The following is a 16,263-nucleotide window of genomic DNA, read 5'->3' on the forward strand; positions in this document are numbered from 1 at the left end:
CCTCCCTCTTCAATCTCCCTCTCCCTTTCTTTCTGCACACCTTCTCTCCATGTGACAGATGCTGGTGTAATGGGTTAGTCAGGACACATGGGAGTGACATCACACTCTGAAAATAGAGATTAAAGTGATTTGTCCCGTTTTCTGATGGACCTACATCAGAATGTGGGTGGGTTGGCTACCCCCTTTGCCATAAACATGAGAAAACATTTTCCCTCTTACTAAAAGAAGACAAACCGCTACACCCCATACTCCACATGATTTACAATTAGAACTGAATATTGATAAGTATAATACATTCAATTTATGATGTTAAAAAGCATCACAAAATGTCAGTTTTTCCTCTAAGATACAGTTTAAACATGTAGGGAAGATAACATCTGTACTGACAACCGTAAAGGAAAAGCTCAGTTTTCAGTGGACCTTCAGAATACAGAAAAGCCAGACTAAGTTAAAGAAAAAAAAAGCAGCATTTAATATCTGACATAAATCAAAGAAATGGGAATATAAACTGCTTCTTTTTGATGTATCAGTTTATGATTTTAGTGTTATCTGAAAACATCCCTTTGCATTGGAAACATCTATGGTTTACTAATTTGTGGGTTAAAAAAATTTTAAGTAAGCCCATGGCTGAAAAAACATTCAAGGCTATTTTTAGTGGTACAGGTGTTTCTGAGATAAGGTCAACGTGCAGCTTTGATTTTAGAAACTATTGTAACTCTCAATGACTTATACAGGAACAGAAAGCATTTAACCTGAAGCCAAAACTCAGATAGCTGAAGGCTCACAGATTGTTGACCTGATTTCCCTTTTAAAGAGCTTGGATGGGCGTGTGCATGTGTGTGCAATCAAAGGAACAGTTAGTGTTTGCATGTCTGAGAAAAGAGAGAAAGAGAGAGGGGCATTAATCATAAACTAACACCCCAACCCCCATGCCCCTCACTATAAAGCAAGCCATACGACACTGATCCAAAGTCTTTTTGGTACTTATCCCTCTTTAATGGCTTCTCCCCCCCCCCCAGCCTGGATTTGGGTCAGTGGTGTTGGGAAGAGTGAATCCTCATCAAAACCTCCATCCTATTCAAGTAGACAAACCACAACCCCTACTTAACCGCTACCTAACCTCACACCTTTAGACCACCCCACCCTTCAAAACTGAAACAGGTGTCAAAAGTCCTGTTGGCGGTGCTCTGCGCCGTTGAGCATGATCACTGAGAACATAAAACTCTTAACGGCCCAAATAGGATTACCTGCTGGTCACACAAACAAAAAGCTCAGCTACAGGGAAATTCAATGATCATTCATTCACAGGGGTGGTGAATATCCATCGTGTTTGGGGAACATCATTAGAACAGCTACTGAACTGATATCATAAATATTACTTACAAATCTTTATGTGGTCATAAAGACTAAGTTGCATGGTTAAGTTTTTTTGGTTTACATAAAAATTTGCCTTTGTTTGATAGCTTCAATAGCTTACACCATGTGCATTGCTTTTGGAAAACTTTATCAAATGTAGAAATAAAGCAAAAATTAGCCAAAGGAACCTGCCATAAAATGCAAGTTGTCCAATCTATTGATGTTCCTTTTTGTTGTTTTGCTTCCAATTTACCTCAAAAAACAAAACAAACCAAATAAACCCTTTCCAGGCTTAACCTTTTTACAGAATTCTCTTTCAAAAGCTGAATAAGAATGAAAAACTACATATATGTAAAAGACAGAAACAGACTAAACTGTCCTCTAATCAAAGGAATGTGGAAGCAGTAAAGGCACATAAGCTCTATGGAGCTATTAAAGACCATGGCTATAAGGCATGGTGCAGGAAGTACCGATACAACAACGAAAAAGAAAGAAAGAATAAGCAACTCTCAGCAGGGTGCTTGATGCCTGTGCTTGAAGAAGGCAGTGTGTGTATGCTTGCGTATTAGGGATCCGTGGGTGGATGGGAATGACTCATCCTTGTGGCTCAGGGACTGACTGAGGCAGGAAGTGAGGTCACAGCTGGAGGGATTACAGAGGAAGCCCACTCACTCGTAGCAGCTCCCCTGACGAGGGTCTGTCCTGAGGAATTTTCAGTAGGCAGTAGTCAACAAAGCTCCGGAAGATGTCAGACCTGGGTAAAGAGGATAGTGGGATGTAGGTCAATAATTCTACATATAAACCTGAAAACAATAAGCAGAAATAGTAAGGACCATCAAAAGGTAGACTTCTCTCAGACACAGCTACTGTACTTGCTGCCATTTAATGATTTATGTGTAAGAGGGAGTAATCTCTTGTGTGTTTACCAAATCAGTCACTTAAACTGGAGAAAACAAGAGATTCATATGGATTATGTAAATATGTGGAGCAATAAAACTACAGGCCACTGGAGTTGTAGAACTCTGATCTAAAAATACGTTCAAGTACGTGACAGTTTATATATACCACTGGGTTGGATTATTGCTATAAAGTAGCTTTTAATGCGATACTGGATTTTAATAAAATAAATATGCACTTTTAGGGTAAGTTTTGGGTCGCTGTGTGCAAAAACATAGCACTACCATTCCTCTATCAGCAGCTGACCCTGGTTTTCCGGAGCACTTGCATGACAGTGCTGTGTTGTGTTGTGTTTGTGTACTGAACACTATTGAGCCAATGTCTCCACTAGTTTAATCTGGCATGGTGTTGCTCATGCTTCGGGCTACTGGAGCTTCTCCAAAAATACCATGACCATGTGCTGTCCTGCACACTCACTTGCCTCAGCACAATGCTGGAGACCAGCTCTAATTTTACAACAGGTGTTCTCTGTACACACAGGAAGCAAATCTTGACTAAAAAGACTGCTCTTGTCTCATGGTTCTGATAAGCTGTTCGTGCTTTTTCTTTTAAAGGAAAAAACATTGTTATTTAGGTGGGAAGTTGAAGAGAAGAAGCACAAGGCTGCTTGTTGTTTATGACTGCTCTGAAGCAGGTAAAAAGCAACACTCATCTGTGCCAGATTGTAACATATTGAGAGGAACTAACATTTCCATGATGCTACATGCCCAGAATCTTGCATACAGCATCTTTATGTCATGGCAGTCAGAGCATAACAGTACATAAAGGTGAGTTACAGGGCAAGCGTCAAACATAAGGTTAATATTTGATGACAGCCTCAACTCATATCCTCTGGTTTCTGAAACTCGGATGTGATAGGAGTATTTGTTGCATTACTAAATCAGAAAGTTCTTCCTTGTATATTTTAGTGTTTTTTCTTCTTTTTTTTTATAAACAGTTTTAATCAACTGCTTCTTTGTGCCTACAATACAGTGTAAAGGTCTTAACAAACAAAAAGGTCAAACACCACGATGAGATCTGGCAGCACTGTTGGACATGACTGAAAAAGTGATGTCTACTACACTCATTACACGGATCTCAGAAAGATGCAAAGTGACAGTAAAGGGCTGTTTGAAAACCACTGATTTTATTTAAATAGCTAAAGAAAAAGATTAAAAGAAAAACTTGATGTCTGGAAGGACAGTCTTTAGAGGATTTTAGCATTCAAAGTCATGAGCCATGAGGCTGAAAGCTGCGCGAGACAACGTGCAAGGCAGGCTACTTGCTTGAAATTTGGAGACATGTTTGGTAGAAAATCATGCTGATTGTTTGATGTGGACAACTAACAGCCCAGCAGAAAAAGGTGTGGAAAAAATACGCAGCATTTATTTAGTAGAGGTTTCCTTAGTAATTACATAACAGACTTAAGAGTGTAACCTTGTACATGGCCTGTTGCAGGGATCAAAAGCCATGAGGATTAAAACTGAGGTGTCTTACTCTGGCTGAGCAAACTGTAGATGGGATTGGACCTTGATTTTAACAGTTGCCAGGAGGTGTTGTATGAATCAGCACAATAAAGGCAATTTTTAAAATAGTTTTTATAATAAAATATATTTAAAGTAGAATTGTCAAATAATTAAAATGCTTTAATAAGATTATTCACAGGATAGCTGTGGATTAATTACAATTAATCACATTCCAAATAATAAAAAGACAAGCTAGCTAGGTGTTACATCTGACACTGAAGCCTCAACAAATGCATGCTTGGCATTGGGACAGTACTTCCAGCTAGAGGTACTTCTGTGAGATGAAAACTCCTTTCGGCACCATCTGTGAGTGACAACATTTTTTACTGATTGTTCTATCTTTGTAATTTTAAATTTAAAACTTCCCAACTTCAGGTCAACAGGTTTTTTTTGGATTCTTCCAGCTTACTCGGATCACAATCAGCCATTGCATAGATGGAACGGTTTCTTCTTGTTTTCTTGGCAGTTGCCATGCAACGATTGACCTTCACCAACTAGTAAGAAGTGTGGACCAGAATGGAACGACTGTGCGGCTAATTGTGATATCAAATGTGTCATCCTGCACATGTGTTAATGCACTGGAAAAAAAAAAGCACTAATCCCACAAATGAACATGTTTGCATTAATGCATTCATTTTGAAAGTTCTACTTAACTTAAAAAAAACTTGAAATACTAGTTTGTTCACACAAATTTGAAAAAAGCCCATGGAAAACAATTAGAAAAAAGAGACAAACATTCGACTCACCACTCATTTGACTGCAGCGTGGGAGAATCATTCTGTGCGATGTGATATAAGGCACTCATGGCATTCATGTTGAACAACGGGGGTTTACGTTCCGCTGATATAAGAAAAGATGAGAGTCAGAGAGACTGTTATTTCTATGCTACAGTTTGACAAAAGAACATGGCTTCTTGAATGAGGCAGAGCTCTCAGAAGCACATATAAGAAATAATTTGTATTCTTTTTTTTAATGAATCATTAAAAATCACCTTTAATATTTTAATTTTGAATTACATTGGTAAATTTCTCACCAAGTTCAATGCAGGTGATCCCCAGGGACCAAATGTCCACCTTCCCTTCATATTGGCCCTCATCCATGGCTAAAATCACTTCTGGGGCCATCCTGATGGCAGAGAGAGAGAAAAAATAAGCATGCAGACACACAGGCTCTTATTAAGTATGTGGGAAAAATCCATGAAAATGTTATAATCTGCTTAGCTTCTCAGAGCTTTTTAAGACTCTGGTATGCTGTGATAGTGGCTCAGTTTTTAAAATGTGTTTCCATAAACGCAGTGTGAGACAACTTTTGTGTGTGTGACATAGTAGTCCAGCTGTTTACGTGATGATTTCATTACTGTCAAAGTCGGCAAGAGTATGTAAATAAATGTATGTGGTGGGTTAGGTAGCACAGATGAGTTTATTATAAGGAATCAAGTGAAAATATTATAGCTTTAGCCTGTAATAGTATAAAAGCAATAAATGAAATCCTTTGGCAGACATTGTTATCTCACCCAGCTGTTAATGTGTTGTCTTTCTGTCATGCAGACAGAAGGTTCACATGATATGCAGGAGATTTACTGCTATACAGAAATCAGTGTGTCCCCTACAATCATATTGGGGGACCATTTCATATGTCCAAAACCACAACATGCAAACAGAGAGACGTCAACAACACAGTCCAAGAGCAGCTAGATCATAGCCTAACAATCTCAGTTGTTTGGGAAATGTATTCCTTGTGGCATCTTGGGTTGCGCATACTGACCAGTAAGGTGTTCCGACAAAGGAGTTGGCAGGTGAGGCAATGGAGGCAGAGCCAAAGTCGGCCAGTTTGACTTGACCCAGCTCAGTCAGCAGGATGTTACCAGCTTTCACATCTCTGTGTTGGGAGAAGGGAATCAGAGGAGCAACCACATGAGGAAAACTTATTGGCAAAGCAGCTGAGAGAATTAAGCGTCATGCATTATAACACAAAAAGCCTAAATTGCTATATATGGCTAAATCAAATGTGAGGCATGTCTGCATATTCAAATGAACATCATTGTTAGCTCATATTCTGACAAAATGAACACTGATGGCGGGTATTTACAAAAATTATGTTAATTTCATTTCCTGCAATGATGCTCCTGGTGGTTCAGAACATCACTGGCATCCCTATTATGAAATCTTTCTGGTATACAAGTTAAATCTTGTGGACACCAAAGATGGAGAAGGGTTGTCACCTAACAGTAATTTTCAAGAAGGCTTATAGACATGAGTCTTCTACAACTTAATTGCTCAACCCTGCAATAAAAAGAACAGGGTGAATGTCTTAATGTGTAAAGTGTACTGCCTGTTTCTGACGGGAAATATTTAAATTAGGACAGAAACAAACTCACCTGTGAATCATATTGTGGGAATGTAGGTAAGCCAATCCTAGCAAGGCACCATGGGTAATGGCAGCAATTTCCATCTCTTGGAGTGGTTTCTTGTGAACTTGGGAGAAATAAATGCAGTGGAAATGAGTTGCAGCCCTCTAAAGACTTGAATAATATCAATAAGCAGAAAAGAAGCTCTGCATAAAGGGTATATATGATAAATAAAGATGTAGAACAGTGAAGGTGCAGACTTGATGCCTGATTAAGGAACTGAAACATTGACATTTTAGTGCCACCTTGGTATCTGTATGATAGTAACATGTAAACAGTTGGGTCCCTGGGCACTGTTGCAACAAAAGTGTGAGAACCAAAGTAAAAGATCACAGCAGAATGGTAACTGAGAAATTACATTCAGGCTTTAATTCTGACTTAAAACAGACTTGGGCCAACTCTCATCACTGTGTACTCTACATCAGTTGTAAGGACAAACATAGGTGCTTAAAATACCACTTTAGTTTCAGGTAGGGCTGGGCGATATAAAATCTCCCAATTTTTATAACCAAATCTGATCTCCGATTTTAATAATTTTTTTCTTTCACAAAACATAAACTTATTAAAATATTTATTTATATGAATGAATGCCAGCAAAAATAAAGCATATAATGTCATAACTTTTCCACCATATAAATGACTTTATTTCTTACATAGAAATATGCAACGCAACTGCATCCGTGATCTCCTTCCAGCTGGATCCTTATCATACAGGATCCACTGCAGAAATAATTCCCCTGATGTAGGTTGTCTCTTAACGAGTTTGTAGGCTAAAGTCGACTTCTGCATTTCGTAGAGAGCAGCAATTCTCACTGCAGTTATACACACAGCTAAATCCCAGGCATGGGTGAAGGGACACATCACTGAAAATCTGTCAAACACCGTTCTGGTGTGGAGCGAGAGCTAAGTCTTAAAAAAAAGTTAAAAAAATCCAGATTTTCATAAAAATAAATCACCAGAAAAGGAAAATTCGATTTAAAGATTTTATCAATTAACCGCCCAGCTCTAGTTTCAGGTCTAGAAGTTTGATAGATTCAGTCTTTGAAAACTGGATTTTTTTCTAGTAAATGTAAAGGTTTTTCAGCTAAAAGGTAAATAAAAAAGGTACCATTTTCAATCTATAAAGTAGTTTTAGAGAAAAGCATACATCTGATCTTTGACCTAAAAAGACAAATTACAAGCGAGTGGTTAAACTGTTAGGTAATCTTATCCTAGCACTCATGGAAACTCAAAATACTGAGAATAGAATCACTGCAAACCTTTATTATGGTTCACTTGGCAAAATAAAGCAATAACCACAGGAAATGACCAGAGAACATGAGGTTTTTATGGGTTTTACCAGAAAGCTGTAGCCATCTGATAGCGACGGTTCCTACATGTTGCTTAAGGTCCAACAGTCATTCTGATGTTCATACTATGGCTGACTGGAGAACAAATTTAAATAAGTTAAACTAGCTGAAGAATATGTTTTTATATAGACAATGGTGAGAAGGTTAACGCCTTGTTGATGTGCTTCATTATCCCTTGTGCATAATGTTTTTTGTTTATCTAAAAATATAACACTATTGAACTGAATGCAAACTTTTTTCCCTACATAAAACTATTTTGGAATTGGAATTTACATCAACTGTAAGTGGCAGTTTGACCAGCACGGTTAACACTTCAAAATGAAATTCCAATTACCTGGGCATATTTGCGGTGATTGTTAAAACTTTGTACCGATCTGTAAGCTCTTCAGCCTCCTGTGTTTGAGTCTAATCAGACAGCGCATCAAAAACAGACTTATCAGAAATGTAAATGTATTCACCACAGCTGTGTTGCAGGTTGTTAACTTATAATTTGTGGGCCTCAATCAGGGTTGAAGGTTTGCTTTCAGAACTTTTTACTATGCTATTGTAAAGTCCTGTACTCTGCATGCGTTTTGTGCCAAGGATTTGAAGTTTCTCTTGAAAGCTTTAAAAAGCAGCTGGCTTTAAAATTTGTCATGTAGCAGCAACCCATAGTGCAAGTGTCCGATTATTGGGAAATCTCTTATGAAAGGTTTTGCACAGATACTAGGCAGTATTCTGTAGCTGATGTCAGCAATTTTACGAGACACATAAACACTTTTAGTGAAGGGGAACTTAGAAATAGTCTGACATTATTGTATTGGCTAACAATTCTACTTTTGCATCTTGTGGCTCAGTTTTGCATTAAGACTACATATGGAGGAATATAAAGTAACAAGATCAAACTTCCAGAACCTGTATAAAATAGTGTAACTGTGTTTAGTTTTAAAAGATTTAAGGATATATATAGCCTGAAACCAACAAACAAAACTGCTGTCTGATCAGCACTTGCAATCTGTGAGCGTATTAACCATGAGTTCATATACTTACCCTCTAGTAAATCTGATGCAGAGCCCAGGCAGTACTCCATCACCAGCTGAAAAAGAAACAAAAACTGAATAATTAATGACCCACAAGATGAGCACTGCATAAAAAATATCCTTGGTACAAAACTCCAAGTTGGTGAAAATCTGGGGAAGTTGCTTCTTGTTGCAAACTGAGAGACAGAGCCTGAAGTCAGCAATGGAGGTGGTATTAATTACAGCATATGCAGAGACAGAGTAGCAGACGGTGGTAAAACACAGCTAATGGGACATGAAAAGAAATTAAAACAAAGAGAAAAACAATCTGAGATGAGGAGTGAGGAAAAGATATACCAACAAAGTTGCCAAACTTAAAAAAGAGGAGCAAAAGAACAAAAGAAGACACTGAGAATGACCTACTAACCCAGGCAGTGTTGTCTTTCAAGTAGCAGCCTTTGTACTCAATTGTGTTTGGGTGTCGCAGCTGTCCCAAAAACTTGACTTCTTTAATGATGTCCTGCCACTTCTGCCAAAATAAATTCAGACACAGATGGTGAACAAAAATGCAATCACAGAATCACTTCAGCGGACACTGTTGTGATTTTAACACCAACGGTGCAGCCGTCCTCACTGTGGTCATTCACACAGGAATTATAACTTTTTCTTTCTGTCACTAATAATGTCAATCTTTATATCAATCTTAAAACATATCATTACATTGCACCAAAACAAAAAACAGAACTGAAAAGCTAGCTCTAGTCTAGCAAAACCCCTCACACAAAACAGTCACTTTCTGGTTTATAAAAGGGAAAGTCTACTAAACCACTCAAGTTCAGCTGCAGAGTAAAGCCTTTTCGGTCCATTTATGCTCCCTTATGTGCATAATTAGCGACGTCTGTTTCAAATGTTGTCAAGCCCTTCCTGATTCTCTTCTTCTCTGGTTTGTTTCTTTTGCTGATCGCATGTCAGCTACTCAGCACTGCCCCCACGATTTCCAGAGACCACGATCTTCTGCTAGTTAGTTTAGGATTTTTTCCTTAAAAATAATTTACAATGTTCTCATTTGCTGCAAGGGATAAAAGGAAGCCTCACTATAAACAATCTGTCGTCTACATCAACAATGTCTTTGACTTTGTTTCTCCTTCAAAATAAGAGTTCCGTGCCGTAATAACTTGGGTGCAATGTGTTGCTCTTTCCAACTTCCTGGTTCCTTAACCAGTCATATGCGACTCCCCACGGTTGCCTAACAACAACAAGGCAGCGTTTGGTATTTTATGTCAGCAAAAGAGCAGCACCGTGCAGGTATGGAAGATAGTAAAAGCGGACCAGAAATAGTTTCAGAAAAACCTAAAAAGCCTCTGCATCCTGCTAAAAAAGCAAACGACCAAAAACGGAATAAAACGAGGATCAGTATTGGAGAATCTTTTGCAAGGTGGAGAAGTCTGAGCTGGCAAAGTTTCTCCTTGACACATAAGCACCGGAATTCTGCTTAAATTAACCGAAAAGTTCATCTTGATTTACAAAGATTTTAGTCAAATTTATTTCTCGGCACTCATTACATTAATTTATGTGACTGTATGGATGTATTAGTGTAGTAAATTGGTGGCCTGTTATTTTACAACAACAAATTTAATGATATTTGGGCCAAGTGAATGGTGTGTTTGTCCTTATAAACTTATGAAATTACTATCAAATTAATTTATTAAGTGAGACTAAGGGAAAACTGCTGCTGCATGGCATTTGTTGATTACTGTAGCGTTTTTTTACACTCTATTTTATGCTAACAACAATTTGAGAGTTAAATTAGCGCTAGCATTGCAAAGCATAGCAACTTACTGTTTGTGTGAATCATCTTCATACCTCATCATGATGTTTGCTGGTGCTATGTTCTCTGTCCTTCATAGACTGTATAAAAGAACCATCCTCTCACAAACCGGCAACCTACACGAAACTCTCCGAGGAGGAGGGGGGAAGAACGCTCTCCGTATTTTTCTCTTTCGACTGCAGTTCTGATTTGAAACTCTATCAATGCTACTTATTTTGCCTTTAAGTTCCCTGAAAACTGATCAAATTACACGTGTTACTGATGCAGAAGATGGACGAAACCGTCTGTCCGTCTGCGTATCCGTCTTCTGCGTTGAGCATAAATGGGCCTCAAGCTGTGATCACATGCTTTTCAAAAAAATTATTTTGATTGAGATTTTAAGCGGTTTGTTTGTTCAAAGTTTGGTGGTGGTGAGTAATTGTAATCACATTGTTTTTGCTCCATGAGTGTAATGAACTACTGCAGGAGACGTTTCACATATTCATAAGCTAGCATCAGGTTTTTGGAAAATACTGAAGTTATGTAATGCTGTCTTTTCATTTTGAGACATCACTCAGAGAAATCTTATGACCGTGGCCTTAAAATGCCCAGCAAGAGCTGGAAGTAGTTTTTCTTTTTTTATTTATTTATTTGTTTTTTGGAGGATGTTTTACTTGTTTCTTTGTTTGTATTTGTTTGACACAACCACCAAGCTGTGTTGGTGTATGTGACTTCTTTCTTACTTCGGTAGTCTGCTTGCCATTATAGGACATCTTTTTAATGGCCACCACCTCGTTGGAGTAAGAGTTACGTGCCTGAAAGAAAAAAAAAAAAAGAAATTGAAGTTAGCTTCAGCAAAAAACATACAATGATCCAGCCACAAGACATGAAAGTGCCTTTTTTCCTCCTTTATTTGCTTACTTGGGCATAGAAACTACTTATGAGCTATTATGATGTTAATCATGAAGATTAAGGGAGTCACATACAGACATGAACAAAATGTTAATCCAAGGTGTGTCCACTACTTAGTATCACAGGGGTCTACAATCTTGTAATCAGTCAGTGGGCCTATATACAGGGCTACAGGTAGTCACTGTGCTGTTTGGTAACATGGTGTGTACCACACTCAACATGGACCAGAGGAAGCAAAGGAAAGAGTTGTCTCAGGAGATTAGAAAGAAAATTATGGACAAGCATGTTAAAGGTAAAGGCTATAAGACCATCTCCAAGCAGCTTGATGTTCCTGTGACTACAGTTGCACATATTATTCAGAAATGTAGGATCCATGGGACTGTAGCCGACCTCCCTGGACGTGGCTGCAGGAGGGAAAATTGATGACAAATGAAAGAGACGGATAATACGAACGGTAACAAAAGAGCCCAGAAAAACTTCTAAAGAGATTAAAGGTGAACTTCAAGCTCAAGGAACATCAGTGTCAGATCGCACCATCTGTTGTTGTTTGAGCCAAAGTGGACTTAGTGGGAGACGACCAAGGAGGACACCATTGTTGAAAACAAATCATAAAAAGCCAGATTGGAGTTTGCCAAACTACATGTTGACAAGCCACAAAGCTTCTGGGAGAATGTCCTATGGACAGATGAGACAAAATTGGAACTTTCTGCCAAGGCACATCAGCTCTATGTTTACAGACGGAAAAATGAAGCATATCAAGAAAAGAGCACTGTCTCTACTGTGAAACATGGAGGAGGCTCTGTTATGTTCTGGGGCTGCTTTGCTGCATCTGGCACAGGGTGTCTTGAATTTGTGCAGAATACAATGAAATCTCAAGACTATCAAGGGATTCTGGAGGGAAATGCGCTGGCCAGTGTCGGAAAGCTTGGTCTCAGTCGCAGGTCATGGGTCTTGCAACAGGACAGTGACCCAAAACACAGCTAAAAACACCCAAGAAAGGCTAAGAGGAAAACATTGGACTATTCTAAAGTTGCCTTCTATGAGCCCTGACCTAAATCCTATTGGGCATCTTTGGAAGGAGCTGAAACATGCCGTCTGGAAAAGGCTCCCTTCAAACCTGAGACAACTGGAGCAGTTTGCTTATGAGGAGTGGGCCAAAATACCTGCTGAAAGGTGCAGAAGTCTCATTGACAGTTACAGGAATTGTTTAACTGCAGTGATTGCCTCAAAAGGTTGTGAAACAAAATATTAAGGGTACCATCATTTTTGTTCAGGCCTGTTTCATGAGTTTATTTTTTTTAATAATTCTGTTGAAGCATGGTTGAAAAGCAATGTCTGACTTTCATTGGTTAAATTTCATATAATTTTTATCTATTACCATTTTTGTCAGATTCAAGTTATTTCTGTGACCATTGTGAGTTTTTCTTTCATTAAGCGAAGGGTACCAACAATTTTGTCCACGTTTGTACACTAGGGATGGAGAGATTCATTGATTTGAATAGGTGGTCCAAGACTGATGTTTGTGATGTGACTGCACCGGTAGCTTAAGCATCTGTATACATCTTAGCGTGTCTGCATTGGTAAAACCCATGGTTACATTGATTATTACATGGCTCATCTCCTTTACACCTGTGTTTTCTAGGGGCCTTGAAAGCATCATCACCATCTTTTGGCGTTTTGTTATTAAAACACATGGGAGCTGGGTAGCACAGCCACAGTTAGTAAACAGCAAACATGGAGGGAAGCGAGAAAACAGGTGAATAGGAGCTTTTCAGCTTATGTAAGTTTTATAAGTGTTTTGTAAAACATTGTAAAATTACAGAGAAGACTGTTAGTAAAAGGACCTCAGTAAAGGACTGTGAATGGCCCATGGGTTGTTTTATTAATTTATTTTTTATTTAGAGACCGAAAAGAAATGGCTTAAATAATTGTACTTTACAGGTAGAGAATGAGATAAAAAAAATTTATATATATATATATATATATATATATATATATATATATATATATATATATATATATATATATATATATATATTAGAATTAGCCTGGTGGTGAAGATTCACATTCTTAGCATACACATCTTACTATAGAAGTCTAGAGGAGGCCTAGAAGAGACACTGGAAAAGAATGATGAATGAGTTTTACTGTGTAGTAACTTGTGTATTTCTAAAAGTAAAGAACCATGCAAAAAATCCCAAAGATCACACAAATTGGAGGATCTACCAAAAAGTTATTTAACAGATTGTCTAATTTAGATCTTAAATTTCCACCTAATAACAGCAGCCAGCTAACTGGGGTAAAAGTTAGATAGTTTTGTCAGTGTCACTCCACATGCCCTTGTTACACCTGCGCCATTAACCTAGGAAGCATTTGGCCTCAGGGACAATGCTGCAGCTCAGCTTAAGCCTTTATCCTGGATTCATCCCACTAACGTATGAATGGGAATTTTGTGTTGAGAGTCAAATGGAATTACAGTAACAGCAGGAAACAGTTTATTCCCATCTGACTTTTTTTCTTTTTTAGATTAATTTGATCCCCTTGATTGCCTGTCAGTTCATGCATTTATAAAAGTCAGTCCCTCTGTAGCATGGTGCAACTATTTGGCTGTAGAGAGCATGAAACAAAATCATGCAATGCTAAAATATTCTAATGCATTCAGGCTGATTGTTATTGCAGAATAAAGCAGGGGATCAGTAAACCAGTAATTACAATTGTATAATCCATTCACCATACATTATATCAGTGTGTGTGTATAAAACCATTGGCAGTGGTCTGCATAGTCAGCAGGGGGACTCCCCATGGTTCTCATCTAAAACCAAGTTTACCCTTGATTCTAGTAAGCAATAAATACACACACAGTTTAACACATTTTTCATCATATAAATGCTCTGTATTTTATCCCACAGTGGATTTTGCGCAAAGGCATAATTTCCACTTGAGATTTGCATTTTCAGGTCAATTCATTTCTCTATTCTCTAAAATTTGAGATGAGAGAAGCTCCATTTTAGAAAAAGTAATGATTCAGTACTATTTTTTAGGAATAAGTTTAATGAGTAGAAGCAAAAGAATTGCAGTCCTGCCCCCAACCACCATCCCTCAATAAAATACAATGCCTGTCATACGAGTGGAGGTTTGCAGGATGTGTTTGATAACATTGCACATACAACACATTCATCTGTCATCTGTCTTATTTTTTTCAGAAAAGGCAGTTATTTAATGTTTACTTTATTACCATTTTTTATTTGCATCGTAGCAAAGAATTCATGTCTTTATCTGCATGTTACTCAGGCAAAAGGCTAGCGGTCTACCAGTTGTAATGCAGACAGCATAAGTGTGTCAGTGAGGGCAGTACTGGCATCAGGACAGGATTTAGAACAACACTAGAGTCTGGTAGCCATACAGACATGGGCACCAAGGTGACTAGTGTTGCATTGGCTATTTGTGTATGTTCATGTGTGTCAGATTGACATGGAATAGTAGTGGATAGTAAAGCCCTTGCAGTCAAGAAAATTCCAGTCCTCTAATTCCCCGTTTTTTTCTATTTCAAAAGAACAGCTGTTTTATGAGGCAGAGAGGAGGCTTATTGCCCCCCAGCTCTGCATCTGGAGGAGAGAAAACAAGGGAAAGGAAGAAATAAGGAAAGAAAAATAAATAGAAAGCTATGAGATGCAGCATTCTTTCATACAACCTTTTTAATGCAACTTTAGAATCAAAGGCTCGACGAGTGATTAGAGATGATGAGATTAACAGGAACAGGAAAGGCTACAGAGATGGTGCAGAGGGGATCTGTCTCAACTTAAACAGCTGTCATGTGGCAAATTACATGTTTATGTCAACAACTCAATTAAAGGATGAAGTGAGGTAACTAAATAATAAACTACATCTACATTTGTACATTAATAATTATCATGTACTACAGCGGAAAAGTGGTAATACGACACTGGCCCTGATGCGAAAAGTAACATGCCGATATAAACTGAGTCCTTGAAACTGAGTTTAATACTCAAATCAAGAACTTGGAAAACTCACAGCAGAATCTGTGAAATGGAACTTACAAAGTAGACGGCCCCAAAGCTGCCATGTCCAATCTCGTGCAGGTCACAGAAAACATCCTCTGGATCATCTTTGAAGAAAAGGTCAGCCAGCTCAGGGTCCTTCGGCACCCCTTTCCGTGTGGATGACGGCATTATGGGTTGGACATGGGCTAGGCGCCAAGGACCACACTCGCATACACGCTACCACTGCTACTACCGCCACCAGATGTCCACGACGGCCCCGGCATTGGCCAGATAGATCTAAAAAAAAGAAGACTTTTAGCATGTCTCACTGACAGTTTGTACACTAGAAGACAGGAAACAAAAATAAAAAAATATTTAAAAAAGCAAACAAATATGATGGCAAATTAGATGTCTTGTCAGGCTGCTCATCCGAGTATCAGTCACACCTATACACACACCCACAAAACACACATACACACACTCACACACTTGACAGCTGAAGTTGAGTCATGGATGCATCACTTCCACACACACACACACACACACACACGCTGTGTAATAGTTGTACATGTGTGTGCAGATACATACACTAATATTAAATGTTATGTATCACAAGGCTGCAGCCAGGCCGTCAAGCGTGTACGCACCCCGGACACCCTGCTCCAGTTAGCTTCACTGCACATGCAGAACATACATTCACACACATGCACACACTCACACGCCATCTCTCTGATTACAGTTTCTCTCTCTCTCTCTCTCTCTCGCTCTCTCCCCATTTTTTTCTGTCTACCATGAAATCTCTGTGCACATCAGCCAGATACAGCAAGCAAATCTGGCCCCAAAGGCTGGCCACACACACAGAGGAAGCTGACACACAGCAAGATGCACGGGCACACAGGCCAAGACAGTAAGCATCAGCATCATCCTAATTCTCTGCTCTTAAAGGGATCTAAGTCATCACACCCACTCCA

General features: G+C 38.7%; 1 protein-coding gene across 5 annotated transcripts in view; it reads right to left on the minus strand.

The window, feature by feature from the left end:
* taok3a (TAO kinase 3a) overlaps positions 1-16,263 on the minus strand; it is a 63,322-nt gene that overhangs the window by 16,660 nt on the left and 30,399 nt on the right. For all 5 annotated transcript variants that reach the window (XM_041998391.1, XM_041998392.1, XM_041998393.1 and 2 more), the window contains 9 exons: positions 15,350-15,589; positions 11,123-11,194; positions 9,000-9,101; positions 8,604-8,649; positions 6,196-6,292; positions 5,583-5,696; positions 4,852-4,943; positions 4,565-4,658; positions 2,029-2,110 (listed from right to left, as the gene is read on the minus strand). In XM_041998391.1, coding sequence (XP_041854325.1) covers positions 2,029-2,110; positions 4,565-4,658; positions 4,852-4,943; positions 5,583-5,696; positions 6,196-6,292; positions 8,604-8,649; positions 9,000-9,101; positions 11,123-11,194; positions 15,350-15,481 — 831 coding nt within the window. In that variant the 5' untranslated portion in view covers positions 15,482-15,589. The remainder of the gene's footprint in view (positions 1-2,028; positions 2,111-4,564; positions 4,659-4,851; positions 4,944-5,582; positions 5,697-6,195; positions 6,293-8,603; positions 8,650-8,999; positions 9,102-11,122; positions 11,195-15,349; positions 15,590-16,263) is intronic.

The sequence above is a fragment of the Melanotaenia boesemani genome, chromosome 11 (genome assembly GCF_017639745.1).
Source record: "Melanotaenia boesemani isolate fMelBoe1 chromosome 11, fMelBoe1.pri, whole genome shotgun sequence".
NCBI classification, from domain to species: Eukaryota; Metazoa; Chordata; class Actinopteri; order Atheriniformes; family Melanotaeniidae; genus Melanotaenia; species Melanotaenia boesemani.